The sequence below is a fragment of the Equus caballus genome, chromosome 1 (genome assembly GCF_041296265.1).
Source record: "Equus caballus isolate H_3958 breed thoroughbred chromosome 1, TB-T2T, whole genome shotgun sequence".
In the NCBI taxonomy this organism is placed as follows: domain Eukaryota; kingdom Metazoa; phylum Chordata; class Mammalia; order Perissodactyla; family Equidae; genus Equus; species Equus caballus.
Window position 1 is genome coordinate 95,176,479 of NC_091684.1, and position 16,241 is coordinate 95,192,719.

The 16,241-nt window shown below is 41.7% G+C and overlaps 1 protein-coding gene across 3 annotated transcripts in view; it reads right to left on the minus strand.

Moving 5' to 3' along the window:
- The window catches only part of SHLD2 (shieldin complex subunit 2), a 92,099-nt gene that overhangs the window by 49,894 nt on the left and 25,964 nt on the right, over positions 1-16,241 (minus strand). For 2 of the 3 annotated variants that reach the window (XM_023648619.2, XM_023648622.2), the window contains exon 2: positions 15,077-15,123. Coding sequence is in view for 1 of the 3 variants with exons in the window: in XM_070229877.1 (XP_070085978.1) it covers positions 743-845 (103 nt within the window). In the remaining 2 variants the exon portion in view is untranslated. Of the gene's footprint in view, positions 1-742; positions 849-15,076; positions 15,124-16,241 lie in introns of those variants that run through there. The other variant, XM_070229877.1, reaches the window with a different exon arrangement.

A 16,241-nucleotide genomic window follows, 5' to 3' on the forward strand; every position in this document is an offset into this window, starting at 1 on the left:
CACATTCCGATTTGCCTGGAGCAGTCCAAGTTTAAGCATGCTATCCTCGTGTCTCCCTTTTCGCTCTTACAACTGTCTCTGTTTGGAGATAAATTACATAGTCATCCTAGTTACGAAGCACATAAATATACGAATAAACGTTCTGTGAGTAAAGAGTGTGTCTCCTGATCCATTTTATCTGAAACGTTATAATAACAGTCAGGAACTTGAGAGGTAGAGGGAAACATTCTGTTCAGTTTTCCTATTAAAAATCCTTAAATAACAATGAAATACTAATTGAAATAAGGCTGAACTGTACCTAAAAATTATAATACGCGTTTGAGAATCTCAAGACACAGATAAATAAATGAGGTAGAAAAGAGAATTAACCTGTTTGGCAACGAAGGGGGAAAAAGAGAGTCTGGGTCAGGTTCTGGGTAACAAAGCTGCAGACAACAGTAGAAAACTTTGGGGATCCAGTCTTGCCAGAAAATGTCTCAACTTGTCCAGGGTTCACCCCTTCTGAGGAAGGTCAAAGGAGAAGTCCTAAAGGCTCACACTTCACCTTCCCTCTCCCCCACCACCTGTTATCAAAAGGACAGAACTTGAAGACTAGCAACCATGACCTCATAGGCATAAGGTGGGTCCAGGGTCTGCCTGCCAAACCCCGTGCTGGCTTTCATCTCCACCCACCCCACAAAAAAGAGGAAAGACAACAAAGAAAATTAAGGGAAAAAACTCTGCTCCTTAAGCCCTGATATACCTTTGTAAAAAGTCATACTCATCTCAGCAAATGGCAACTCCATTCTTCCAGTTCCGCAGGCCAAAACTCCTGGCGTCCTCTCTGATTGCTCTCTTTTTCCCATACTTCCCATTTGTCATCAAATCCTTTCAGCCCTGCCTTTGAGACGGATTCAGACCCTGACCCATCTTCCCCACCCTCCCCTGCTACTGCTCTGGTTCAGATCACTGTCCTCTGAATTATCTGCCACGGCCTCCTGGTTGGTTTCCCTTCTCCAGCTCCTTGTCCCTCAGAAAACTGAAGTGTACGAAAGTGAAGGAACTTGCCCCAGGTCAAACGGCCTGTAGGTGGAGGAGCCAGGACGGAACGCAGGAACCCAAACAGCGCAGGCTGAGCTCTGGACTGCACACCACACCACACTGTCTCTCTGGATCTTGTCTTTGCACCACTGTAGAGCTAGAATCCCAGCTAGGACTCCACCAGAGTCAAACGAAACGTACTCACAAAGCACTGACTTATCCAGAGAGGTACAAAAAGAACAAAACTTCAACAGAAAGGAGCCTCCCTATCAAAGAACGTTCACTAAAAACTTAATAAAGAGGCGAATAACGAATAGCTTTGAAGAGGACATCTCTCTCCTTTAATTCTTGCTCCCTTCCTATCTGACACATTCTCTCTCTTCTCCACCACCCCCACCCCCGCCACTGTGTCTGTCTCTCTCTCTCTTTCTGTCTGTCTGTCTCTCCTCCCTCCCTCTCTCTATTTTATAATCATAATGGGATGCTAAGCTTCCAAAAACTTAAATATTCAAATTTACCTGTTGCTTAGCAAGTTAAAATACGGACTAAATGTAACAAACTACAGGACACAGAGCTACCTCCCTCACCTAAACCCTACCATTCTCTTCCTTTCCCTTCTAATATCCCAAAGGACATCTCGGCCCCTTTGTACATTTGCTGCTCTCTTGGCCTTAAACACTCTTCCCCTAGACTCTCGTTTCTATTTTTTAAAATCTGAAGTATAATTAAACATTCAAGAAGAGACACAGGTCTTAAGAGTTCTGTGCAATGACTACTGACAATTGTCTACACCCATGTAAGCGTCACCCAAAACAAGATACAGAACACTGGACCTCCGGAAGTTCTCTGCTGCCCCTTCCCAGCTTCCCTCCCTCTCCAACCCATAATGATTTTCTGATTTCTATCACTCTAGGATAGCTTTGCCTTTTCTTGGACTTCATATAAACCATACAGTATATGCTCATTAATGTCTAGTGTCTTTTGCTTCCTGATGAAAATCACAGCTGCCCCAGGGAAAGAAGCCCAGGGCGTCCTGGCCTACATGCCGATCTATATCTTCCTCCGGGAAGCACAGGACGTCCTGACCTGATTCAACCTGACTTGCAGCCAAAGTTATAGGACCACCCGATAACCAGACCCCACCTGCGCTGATACCATTTTAAAGGCTTTTTTACATGATCTTTCCTTTGTCTTGTAAAGAAGTAACTCACATACCTATGCCTTATAAATTTAGCCCTGCCCTTAATCCATTGCAGCTCTTCACTGCCCAGGGGTCCCGTCCCCGTGCTTACAGCCCTTCACTGCCCAGGGGTCCCGTCCCCATGCTTACAGCCCTTCACTGCCCACGGTCCCGTCCCCGTGCTTACAGCCCTCCACTGCCCATGGGTCCCGTCCCCGTGCTTACAGCCCTCCACTGCCCATGGGTCCCGTCCCCGTGCTTACAGCCCTCCACTGCCCATGGGTCCCGTCCCCGTGCTTACAGCCCTCCACTGCCCAGGGGTCCCGTCCCCGTGCTTACAGCCCTCCACTGCCCATGGGTCCCGTCCCCGTGCTTACAGCCCTCCACTGCCCATGGGTCCCGTCCCCGTGCTTACAGCCCTCCACTGCCCATGGGTCCCGTCCCCGTGCTTACAGCCCTCCACTGCCCATGGGTCCCGTCCCCGTGCTTACAGCCCTTCACTGCCCACGGGTCCCTTCCCCATGCTTACAGCCCTTCACTGCCCAGGGGTCCTGTCCCTGTGCTACTCCATGCTATTCTCTGAATAAAGGAGCACTACTACTAGACCTTGAGAGTCCAAGAAATGTTTCTTTCGACTCCTCGGCTTGCCAAGCTCGCAAGCTCACATCACTTACCACAATGTTTTGAGATTCATCTGTGTTGCTGGATGTGTCAGTTGTTGGGTACTGTGAATACACCACAGTTTGTTTATCCATTTTCCTGCAGATGGACATTTCAGCTGTTTCCAGTCTGGGGCTATTATGAATAAGACTGCTACGGACATTCTTGAATTGACAATTTTCTGAACATACGTTTTCATTTCCCTTCATCAGATATCTAGCAGTGGAACTGCCAAATCATAGTGTCAAATAAAAATGGCAAGCAATAGGATATATTGGAACATATGAGGAAGCCATTTGGTGTAAACCTAATTCCGCCTGACCTTGTCTTTCCAAAAGGGCCTGACCGAGGCCGTTGAGCATGCATTGTATATCTGTTTTAGAGATTCCCTATGGCAAGAGCAAAAGGCCCTTGAGATAAAGGTGCAACTTCCCTCCCCCTCCCAACATTGGCGTCTCCTTAAGGATTAAGCATCTTTCCTTAGGCTAGAAACTGATTGCTGCGCTCACCTGTGACCACCCAGCTCGAGACAATAGACTTGCCTCCTGCTACACCCACCAAGATAGCAAACCCACTACCTGCTGTGTCCATCAAGTGCTGTGCAGACAGGGCAATCTTGTGACTATTGTGGGGGGGACATTTCAACCATATGTGAAACACCCTCTTTGAGGGTATATAACCGCCCTATGTACCCCTACATCTTTGGAGTGCTCTGTTCCTTTGTGGAAAGACTCTCCCGGGTTATAATCCTCAGATTTCAGCTCAGAATAAACTCACCCAAATTTTCATTTACAGATTGGTTATGGATTATTTTCGTCGACAATAGGATAGATATATGTTTAACTTCAAAAGAAACTGCCAAAGAGTTGTCCAAAGTAGCTGTACCATTTTGCACACCCACCAGCAACGAATGAGCTCCAGCTGGGCTGGAATGATGAACAGAATATGGTGGCAGTGGTGGCACGTGACTCCCAAGACTTTGTCACAAAAGGCAATGCCACTTCCTCTTTGTGCTCACTCTTGGATCACTTGCTCTGAGGGATGCCAGCTGCCTTGTTATGAGGCCACTCAAGCAGCCCCACGGACACGCTCAGGTGGTGAAGAACTTAGTCTCCTGCCAACGGCTGGTGAAGCACTGAGACCTCTGGCCAACAGCCATGGGAAACGAGTTCTCTCAGAAGAGGATTCTCCAGCCCAGTCAAGGCCTCAGGTGACTGCACTCATGTTTAACATCTTGACGACAACCTCACGAGAGACTGTGCCAGAATTACCCAGCTGAGATCCTCCTGAGTTCCTGACACTGAGTCACTGTAATGTAACAGATAGTTCTTGCTTCAAGCCACTTGGTATTAGGAAATTTGTTATGAAGCTGGAGATGATACATAAGTTGTATAGGTTTTGCTTTTACATTTTAGATATAAGATTCATTGCAAGTTAGTTTCTGGTTTTGGAGTGAATTGAGGTGGTGGCTCATTGTTTTCCACACAGATATCAAGTTAAAGCATTATTTGTCTGTCCTTCTCCCATTGGATTGACATGGCACTTTGGTGGGAAAAGGTAAGAGTCTATTTCCCAGATCTCTGTTATGTATCATTGATCTACGCGTGTCTATCCTGACACCAACACCACTGTCTTGATTACTGTAGCTTTAAGGAAAATCCTGACATCAGCAACCAAAAGGCCTCCAACTCTGTCTTTTTCAAAATTCTTTTGGCTATTCTTAGTCTTTCGCATTTCGATAAATTTATAGAATCAGCTTATCCTATTCCTTCAAACAAAGCCTACTAGGATGTAAATGAAGATTGCATTGAATCCAGAATTCCACCTTAACAATGCTGAGTCTTCCAATCCACGAATACGGAATATCACCATTTACTTAGGTCTTTTTTTTTTAACTTACATGAACAACGTTTTCTACCATTCTGTGTTAAGAGCATATCCTTAGTTAGATTTATTCATAAGCAGTTGGTATTTTTTTCATGCTATTGGAAATGATAGATTTTATTTCCATTTTCAAATTGTTCATTGCTGGTATACAGAACTACAAATGATATTTGCATACTGATTTTGCTAAATTCACTTATTAAAATTGTTTTTGTAGATTCCATAGGGTTTCCTATGTGTACAATCACATCACACGAAAATAAAAGGTTTGCTTCTCTTCTAATTTTTATGCTTAACTATTTTCTTTTTCTTGGCTTATTATACTTTCTAGGACCACTAGTTCAATGCTGAATAGAAGCGGTGAAAGAGAAATATATACCTATATTATTGCTTTAAACTCTGTAGGACCCATAGGGGAGGTTGGCAAATGTTTTCTATAACAGGTCAGAAAGCAAATATTTTAGGCTTTGCAGGCCATGCAGTCTGTCACAAGTAGTCTACACTGTGGATGTAGCAGGAAAGCAGTCACAGATAACATATACAAATGAGCATGGCTATGTTCCAATAAAACTCTATGATCACTGAAATTTGAATTTCCTATTACTTTCACATATCATAAAAGATGAGTCTCCTTTTGATTCCTCTTCAGCGATTTTAATATGTAAAAACCATCCCCAGGTCACAGGCCACACAAGAACAGGTGATGGGCTGGACGTGACCCACAAAAGAAGCTTGCTGATCTCTGGTCTAGACCAGAGACCTTTCTTCTTTTCTAATATAAGCATTCAATGCAATAAGTTTCCCTCCAAATACTATTTTAACTGCATTATTATTCGTATCATTTCTTCTTTGTATTATTTTTTAGCCACTGCTATAGGATTTTCAATGTACATCTTTAACTTAACACAATCTTCAAATAATATACCACTTAACCTAGTCTAAGAACCTTACAACAGCATTCTTCCATTTCCCTCCTCCTAATCTCTGTGCCATTTTTGTCATACATTTTATTTATACATTATAAACCCCAAAGTATGCTGTGACTATTTTTAATTTATACAATTAATTATCCTTTAAAGAGCTTAAAAATAATGAAAATCTCTTTAATATATACCCATATAGTTGCTACTTCTGGAACTCTATGTACACATTCAAGTTTCCTTCTGGTACCATTTTCCTTCTGACTGAAGAACTTCCTTTACCATTTTATGCAGTGCAGATCTGCTGGTAATAAATTCCCTCATCTTCATTAGTCTGAAAGAAGTCTTTATTCCTTAAAGATATTTTTACTAAGAATAGAACTCTAAGGTGACAGCTTTTGTTTTTCTTCCAGGACTTTGAAGAGTTTGCTCCGTTGTCTGCTGGCTTGTATAATTTTAAATCTTGCTTTTGTTCCTCTTTAAGTAATGCATCTTTCTTCCCTCCGATTACTTTTAAGAATTTCTTTTTATCACTGAGTTTCAGCAATCTGATTACAATGGACCCAGGTATGATTTTATTTATGTTTATTCTGCTTAGGGCTCACTGAGATCCTTGGATCTGACGGTTTGTGGTTTTCTTCAGATTTGGAAATTTTTATTCACGATTTCTTCAAATAATTTTTCTGCTCACCCGCTCCTTCTTTTCCGGGACTCCAATTATACATTTATTAGACAACTTGATATTGTCCCACAGGTTACTGATGTTCTATTAATTTTGTTTCAGTCTTTTTTTCTCTTTGCACTTCCCTTTGGATAGCTCCTATTGCTGTTTCTAAAAGTCCAATCATGTTTTCTTCTGCAGTTTCTAATCTGCTGTTAATCCCATCCAATGTTGTTGTTTTTTTTATTTTGTATATTGTATTTTTCATCTCTAGATGTTCCATTTGAGTCTTTTTTTCTACCACTTATTTCTATCCTTATCACGCTCATGTTTTCTTGTACCTCCTTGAATATATGGAGCACATTTATAATAGTTGTTTTAACATCCTTGTCTGATAATTCTATCATCAGGAATTTTTCTGATTTAGGTCTCTTTCAATAGATTGATTTTTCTCCTGGTTATGGGTCATTTTCCTGTTTTATCTGTATGCCTAGTAATCTTTTATTTGATACTGGACATTTTAATTGCTGGGTACTGGTTTTTACTGTATTCCTTTAAAGAGTATTGGACTTAGTTTTGGCACACAGCTGAGTTACTTGCAATCAATTTGATACTTTCAAAACTTGCTTTTATGCATTGTTAGGGTGGGTTTAGAGAGGCCTTTAGTCTATGGCTAATTGAATCCCTCTCTAAGGTCTCTAGCCAATGCCCCATGTAGGAAACAGTCTCTCCACTATACCTAGTAGACACACAGTCCACTCCCAGCACTGTGTGAGCCCCTGGAATTGTTCAACTTACTGATTTCCAGCGTGACTTTCCCCAGCACTGTGGAGTTGCATACTTTGCATGTGTGGATGAATATTCAACAAAGGATTTGAGAAGACCCTTCTATAGCTCTCCAGCAATCTCTCAGTTCTATAAATTTCACTGCAGTGCCCTCTGCTCCAGTTTCTAGCCCACAAGTTCTAGTTGCCTGAGCTTCTACAGATTCTCCCAGGCTCTACTCGGGTTTCCCTACTCTGTACTGCAATCCGGCCAATGTCTCAAAACAGTTGTTTCATATACTTTTATCTTGTTTTCTAGTTGTTTACAGGAGGAGGACAATTTTCATAGCGGTTAATTCTGCATTGGCAGATGTGCTGTTTTTATAGCATCTCTCTTTGTGTTATTTTTTAGAGGTTGCTCTAGAGATTAAAATGTGCACCTGAAGTTATTACAATCTATCTTCAAATAAGAGTATACTAATTCAGAGTGTATGGACCTTATGACAGGATAATTCCATTTCCCTCCTTTCGAATTCTCATGGTTTTATACTCTACTTCTATATATGGTGTAAACCCCATATATATTAACATTTTTGCTTTAAACAGTCAACAGTCTGTGTGTGTATATTTTAGGTGAAGGTACACAAAAAGTTTTCTCTATATTTATGCAGATATTTATCATTCCTGGTGTTCTTCACTCTTTTCTGCAGACCCAAGGTTCCATCTGGTCTGTTTTGTCTTTAGCTCGTGAAACATTTTTCAGTATTTCTTGGCAGTGCAAATTGGCTAAAAAAATATTGTTTCACTTTTTAATCTGTCTGAAAATATCTTTGTTTTTCCTTTATTTTCATGGGCTGCTTCCACTGGATATAGAATTCTAGGTTGAAAGGTTTCTTTTTCTTTCAGCACTTTTATGGATGTCATTCCATCATCTTCAAGCCTCCATTTTTTCTGGGGAGTATTTAGCCATAATTCATATTATTATTATTCTCATGTATTTAAGGTGTCTTTTATTCTTCTGTTGGTTGTAAGATCTGCTGTTTAGTTTTCAGCAGTTTGATTATGATGTGCTCTGGTCTGGGATTTTTTTTTTATTGGTTGGTTCGTGTTTGGGTTTTTTTGTATTTAATCTACTCATTGAACTTCTTGAATTTGTGAGCTGATGTCTTTCACCAACTTTAGACATTCTTGACCATTGTCTCTTCAAACATGTCTTCCGCATTCTCTTCTCTCTTTCTGAAACTCCAATTACACATGTGTTAGACTATCTGATATTATCTCCCAGCTCTGTGAGCTCTTCTCCACCCCTCGTCTACTCCTGGTCCTCCTTGTTTACCAGCCTGGAAATGTTCTGTCAACAGGTCTTCACATTCACTGATCCTTTCTTCTTACATGTTGAGAAGCTCTTACGCCCATGTAATGCATTCTTCATTTCTAATATTGTATTTTTCATTTCTAGAATTTTGATTTGGTTCCCTGGTATAGTTTCCATCACTCTGCTGAAAATCCCCATCTTTTCCTGCACTAGATCCTGTAGCATTTTTTTTTCATAGTTACCTTTAAAACCATGTCTGATAATTTCACCATCTGGATTATTTCTGGGTCTCTCTCTACTGACTGTTTCCTTTCTTAACGTTTGGTCACATTTTCTTGTAATTTTTTATTATAAGCCAGACAGTTTGCATCAAAACACATTAGTGATTGAAGTAATTTTGGAAAGAGACATGACCCTTCTGTCAGGCCACTGGAAGGGGTCTGAGTCAGTCTCACCTGTAATTCAGCCGGGTCTGGGCTTTGAGGCAGCTTTAGTTTGATTCAGTTCATCACTGGCTTCAAATATTTAGAGGGAGGGGATCAGAATTTTCACTTGAGCAGGGTCTGGGATCTGAGCCCAGGTAAGATTCCAGAGGTCTGCCTGTGCTTCACAGCTAAGCCCCAGCTTTCAAAACCATGGGAGTACTTTACACGTATCCTGGAACTGAACAATTAAGTAGACAGACAGTCAATGATGTCAGCCAGCTTTCTCACTATTGAAGTAAGAGTTTACAGATAAACAAGGGGAGGAGGTCAGAACCATCTACATGGTAATGAATTCAAGTTGGATACATCAGTATGAACTCACATTTAGTTTAATACAGATATAGACGGGTGCATATAGATACATTTATAGATATGTGAGTATACACAGACTGGTATCTGCACGTATATTTCCTGGCCTCTGTCAGCCGAAAGAGTCTACAAGCAACAACACCCCAGTAGCAATCAGCACACCTAGCATCTAGATCTTGGTTTCTCCATTCTCCAATAAAATGAACCAAGGCTCCTTCGGGAAATGGCTGATTCTAGGACTGCAGCAAAAAATCTACAAGATGAACCTGGAGCATCACGTAGTGCCAAAAAGAAAGGAAGTGCTCACAAACACACACACACACACACACACACACACACACACTGTGCGGCTATGACAAAGAGACATAGGAGCAACTGAAAGAGCTCCCAATGGCCAAAGCTGGAACAATTTCACCAACAAAACAAATAAAGTAGTAATTGGATTATAATCTCAAGTATAAAGTAAATATCCATGAGTCCATACTGAGATAAAAAATGACTGAATAAATAAGTAAAGGAGCGAGAAGAGACAAATCTCCTGCACAGGACAATTCCACATAATTTATGCAGATCCTCCGCCCCTGAGGAGGGGAACATAACTAGCCACTCCTTAAGTGTGGGCTGTGCAGAAGTGACTTCCCTGCAAGGAGTATGGTATGGAAAGAGAAAAAAATAGTAACTTTACAGTGGAGAAACTTGACAAGCATGACCTTGATGACCAGGTGATCAAGGTCAACATCAACATCGATAGGTCGTGTTGACAGTATGATGTAATGAAAATGGCACTTAAACTCTGTGGTATTCCTCCCAAACACCCAAAACCCCAGTCTAATCATGAGAGAAACATGAGACAGATACCAACAGAGGGACATTCTATAAAATACCTCAACAATACTCCTCAAAACTGTCAAAATCATCAAAAACAAGGGAAGTCTGAGGCCCGGCCGCAGCCAAAAGGAGCCTAAAAAGATACAACAACCAAATGTAATGTGGGACTCCAGAAGGGATCTGGGAACAGAAAAAGGACATTAGGTAAAAACAAAGGACATGTCAATAAAGTATGGACGTCAGTTAAAAAGAACATATCAATAGGGGCTGGCCCCGTGGCTGAGTGGTTAAGTTCGCGCACTCCGCTGCAGACGGCCCAGTGTTTTGTTAGTTCAAATCCTGGGCACGGACATGGCACTGCTCATCAGACCACGCTGAGGCAGCGTCCCACATGCCACAACTAGAAGAACCCACAACGAAGAATACACAACTATGTACCGGGGGGCTTTGGGGAGAAAAAGGAAAAAATAAAAATCTTTAAAAAAAAAAAAAAAAAAGAACATATCAATATTGGCTCATTACTTATAACAAATATACCATACTACTGTAGGTGTGGATAATAGGGGAAACTGGGTGTGGGGTACATGGGAACTCTCCAAACTATCTTGGAGATTTTTCTATAAATCTAAAACTGTTCCAAAAAATAAAGTATATTTAAAAAACAAAACTGGGAGGTCTCTCTCTGCTTTAAGCGTGACTGCCAGGTTTTTCCTTTGCTAGAGAATTCCCTCTGCTTTCCCATCCCAGAGCTTGCTTTCTGCAGCTCAGGTGATCTCTTTCAGCCCCGGTCCCCCGCCCCAGCCTTCCTTTGGAGGGCAGCTTCTCGACAGGGTGTGAAGACCTAAAATGGGTTAGGGGGCTTACTCTTACCTCTCCCGGCCTGTCTCAGTCCCCAGGGATGGAACGCACAGAGTGCCAGAGCGTGGGGTGGGGTAGAGGACGTCTCCAGCTCTCTCCCTGCCTTCAACCTTCCATCATGGGAGACCTAGAGCCCCTCCGTTGGGTTGCTCTCAGCTCTCTTGCTCCACTCCTTCTCCTGCCCTCAAGGCCCTGCCTTCTGAGGGTGGCTGCTGTGCATGTGCGGGAAGTTCCGTGTGCCCTGGGAGGGACCCCTGTCAGCTCTACTTTGCGGGCCTGGGCTTGGGGCTTCCTACCCCTGAGCACTCAGTGAAGACCTATGGTTAAGAGCTGGAGGGTGGGTGCAGACTTGCTCTTTGGTGCAAGAAGAACTGAGGCTCCTTAGGGTTCCAGCCCATCACACCAGCCCACAGGTGGCCATTACAAGTCTGTTGACAATTTGGCTGGTCTCTCCTTTCCCGCCATCGATGGCAGATGCCTCTTCCTTGGGCCATTCTATGGACGTGGCACCACTTGGCAAGCTGTGGCAGGCGTCCCACATATAAAGTGGAGGAAGATGGGCATGGATGTTAACTCAGGGCCAGTCTTCCTCAGCAAAAAGAGGAGGATTGGCAGTAGTTAGCTCAGGGCTAATCTTCCTCAAAAAAAAAAAAGTCTTGCCAGATCTGGCAAATCCAGAGAGACAGAAAGCAGATTCCTGGCTTCCAGGGGCTGGGGGAGAGGAGGAGCAGGGAATGACTGCTTAATGGTTATGGGGTTTCTTTTAGGCGGGATAGACAATTTCTGGAATTAGATAGTGGTGATGGTTGCACAACACTGTGAATGGACTTAATGCCAGTGAATTGTACACTTCAAAGTGGTTAATAAATGTTATGTGTATTTTACCACAATAAAAAAAAATGAATAGATAAATAAATGCTTCAACAACAAAAAAAATATCTAGAAATAGGTTCTGGGCAAAGATGGACAGTTGAACATATATATTTAATTTCATTCCTTCCCAAATTTGTGCTAATAAGGTATTTTTAAGGCATGAACCAAAGTTCAAAGGCTGGAAAGCAGATGGACCAACGGTAAATAACAGCAGATCCAAGAAAACCAAGAATCCTAAATTGGGAATGTGGAAAGCCGAAAACCAGCCTGACTTAGTCCACATAATTCTCAAAAGGCTCAGGAATTGGTAACAGGTGCTATCTCTAGAAATAGGGGTGAAGGGAGCACTGAATAAGAAGGCTTGGTTGAAAGCTCTGTAAGAAAGGGCTTACTCTCCCAATGCCATCCTAAATTCCACGTGGGAGGGTTCCCAGGCCTCCTCCACCAAGGCAGAATCCTAGGGGATTATTCTCTGAAGAGGATCTCTGAACACAGGGACACAAAGCACACTGTGGGAGAAGGACTTAATGCAAGGGGGTTAAGTAAACACACACACACACCGAACGCTGAACCCTCAGGCCACTCCTGTCACTCGACGCCCAGAGAACTGGCGCACAGACCTTCGCTCACCAGGCAGGAGAGTGAAAGGCTCTTCTTTGGGGAAAGCAGAAAGGAATCAGAAGCAGATATCGAGGGCTCCCGAACAAATGGCAAAGCCAAGTGACCCCACGGTGAACTCACTCACAGTCAGCAAGTACCAGAGATGTGCTCAGAGCTTCCAACCAACTCTTAGGGCCACACCTGCCAACAGCTAAGGATTGCCACTCATCTGAGGAAAGCCTCTGGCACAAAAACCAGAAAACAAAAGAGATAGAGAAAGAAAAAAAAAAGAACTTGAAGGAAACACAGACAATGTAGGGAGAAGAAAATTTTAAAGAAAAAAAATTCTAACCCTATCATTAATATCCTTGGAGAGGTAAGAGTAGATATTCCATCTACGAAAAATAAAAATAGGATTCTTAGGGGCAGGCCCTGTGGCCCAGTGGTTAAGTTCACGCACTCTGCTTCAGGAGCCCAGGGTTCGCAGCTTTGGATCCCGGGCATGGACCTACACACCGCTCATCAAGCCATGCTGAGGCATTCCACAGAGAAGAACTAGAATGACCTATACGTAGGATATACAACTATGCACTGAGGGGTTGTGGGGAGAAAAAAAAAAAAGAGGAAGATTGGCAACAGATGTTAGCTCAGGGCCAATCTTCCTCACAGGAAAAAAAAACAAGATTCTTTTTAAAATAGCCCTTGGAAATTAAATTTAAGGAAATTTATCAAAAAGCATAAAGAATAAAGTAGATGATAAGAAAAAAATACGGAAATTGGAGGTGCAGTCAAGATAATTCAACATCTGTACAGTAGAGCCTCGAGAGGAGAAAAGAGAACAAAGATCAATGAAACAATTCAAGAAAATGTGCCAGAATGAACAATGTGAGTTTCCTAATTGAAAATACAGAACGCACACATACTGGATTAAAAAAATACACTCATAATAAGCACATCTTCTTGAAATTTCAAAACAGTGGAAACAAAGGGAAAAATCCTCCAGGCTTCCATAGATGGAGAAGCAACTTACAAGAGATGAGGAATCAGTGCTTTGGAACTTCCAGCAGCCACAGTGTGAGCGAGAAGACAACGGAACAAAATCATCAAAACTCTGAAGGAAGAAGATTCCCAATCTGAACATTATACACAGCCAAACTATTCATCCAGGTTGAGAGGAAAATAAAGGCATTTTCAGAAATGCAAAGTATCAAATAATTTGCCTCCCGTTCACCCTTTCTTCAGCAAAATGTAGGAACAAACCAAGAAAGAGAAAGACATGGGAGAGAAGAACAGAAGACCCAACACAGGAGAAAAGAAAAGAGAATTCCTAGAGGGATAGCTGGGCGCTAGGAGAAGACAGAAACTACTCCACACGGGAGCACTGCCCTGGGAGGACCTCTTCAAGATGACAATGTTGACTGAATAAAGGATGTGAAAGAAAACAGGAAATTGGGGCAGTTGGTAGAAAATTTTGAGCTGAGTTAACGATAAGGACAGAGAAAACCATATAAACAAGTTATGTTCCCAAACTGAAAACTCAAATAACATCACTTCAAAAACGTTACTTGAAAAACCCACAGGTAAATACCAAACAGCTAAGAGTTGAAAGTGGTCCCCTCTGAGAAGGGGAAATGAAGGTGCGGACTGAGAATGACTGTTTGAACAATCCCTGACAAACTACTTAACTCCTTAAACTGTACAACTTGGAAAAAAGTATTTAAAAAATGTGGAAGATGGAGAAACAGGTACAGTAGCCCCCCCTTATCCAGGGGAAATACGTTTCAAGGCCCCCAGTAGATTCCTGAAACCCCAGATAGTACCAAACTCTATATATACTCTGCTTTTTCCTATATATACGTACCTATAATAGAATTTAATTAATAAATTAGGCACAGCAAGAGTTTAACAACAATATCTTCTCTTTGGCAAATCCGACTTGCCAGCATCACTTCTCTTGTGCTTGGGAACCATTAATAAGTACAATAAGGGTGACCTGAACCCAAGCACTGCAATTCAGAGACAAGTGATCTGATGACAGCTACTAAGCACCCAAGGGGCGGGTGGCACAAGGCATGGATACCCTGGACAAAGGGATGATTCACATCCCAGGCAGGAGGGAGCAGGACAGCGCAAGATTTCATCAAGCTATTCAGAACGGCCTACAGTTTAAAGCTTAGAAATGGTTTACTTCTGGAACTTTCCATTTAATATTTTCAGACCGTTGTTGACCAAAGGAAACGGAAACCATGGACAACAAAACCGTGGATAAGAGGGGACTACTGTACCTAAGGACTTCTCAAGGACCTAAAACCCACCTTAGCAACTAAATCTGACCTGTGGACACAAAGAAGTCTAACAAAATTGTCCTGAAAAGTAAAAAAATAAAAACGAATGAGATTGAGGGAAAAAGAGCAAAAAGAGGCAACATTACTTTCATGCTACCATAACTCTTGCCAAATGCATGACATCAAGAGCAGAAACCCTTACGTTTCTGTGCTTCAGTTCCCTAGTCTGCACAGTGGGTATAATAGTCTCTCTCTTATAGGATCCTTATGAGGCTTAAAGGAGACAATGAACACCAAATGCTTACAGCAATGTTGGATATAAATATTATTAACACGGTTAATACTTTACTCTTTGTTTAAATAACTGAAATTCTTTTTGATACCAAATCATTCAATTGTCACAATGATGCTAAAGAGTTCACTTGAATGCTTACCTTGTCTACTCAAACATCGAGGCCTCCGACCCTTTCACTTACGTCTCCTAAAAAAGAGGGAGGGAGAGAAACGGTCTCATTATCCAAGAGAAACAGAAACAACAATTAATGAGAGTTGTTCATAAAGATGCGTATCATACTGCAGAACTGACTGAATCTGGAAAACTCCTCAGGCCACCATGCTTTGTCTCACACTTCACTGTGGATAATGACCACCCATTCACTCTCACTAAGCAAGTCAGCAATTAAAATGGAAAACTTTGTACCAATTAGACACAACTCAGGAACGCTGAGCCAAGCATTTTTTCCATTTCAAAATAGGTAAAGCCTCCAATTTATGCACAGATCGTGTTCTCCAAGTTCAGTTACACCTTGTTACAAAACTTGAGAAACATTTTTCCAAAGGAACAAAATTGCGAAATGAAGTTGAGATCCTGGGCAATAAGCAAAGGCCAATTTAATCCATAAGTACCCAAGAACTATGGAAAAAGACAGGGATAAATGTAACCATGTCAGGGGACTTTCAGCCACTCATTTTGTGCTCCCACAACTAGCAAACAATAGCTCTTACTGAGGGTAGGAATTGTGTCACACTGTTTCACTCATCTTTGCATCCTTATAAACATAAACAGTATGCAACAGAGTATCTGCCCTCTATCAGGAGTTTAGAACATTTATTTAATGAATGAATAACTAGAATTAAGAGCACTATTTGAACCATACTCTCCCTGTGGAGAAATGCATTACAATTTCCAACTGAAGGGACATCTTCCTTTATCTTGGCAACAAGACAGAGTTTGAACACCAAGAACAATAAAGTGTGGGCAGAGATTCCATCTATCTAACAACCATTCCTCCTAGAAATGACATTGTGGTCACAGATCCCTCATACTGTGTCTCAGTATGTATAAATCACTAAGTTGTGTTTTCATAAAAGAAAACTTGACATCAAAAATTTCCCTGATTTCTTTCCCTTTACCAATACCTTGGATAAAAATAGAGCCATCAACAGTTTATTTTGAAAGATTTTTCTCCAGTTTTATTGAGATTTGACACATAACATTCTATTAACTTAAAGAGTACAACATGATTTGATATATGTAAATATTGCAAACCGATCACCACAATAAGTTAGGTTAACATCCATCACCCTCACATAGCTACA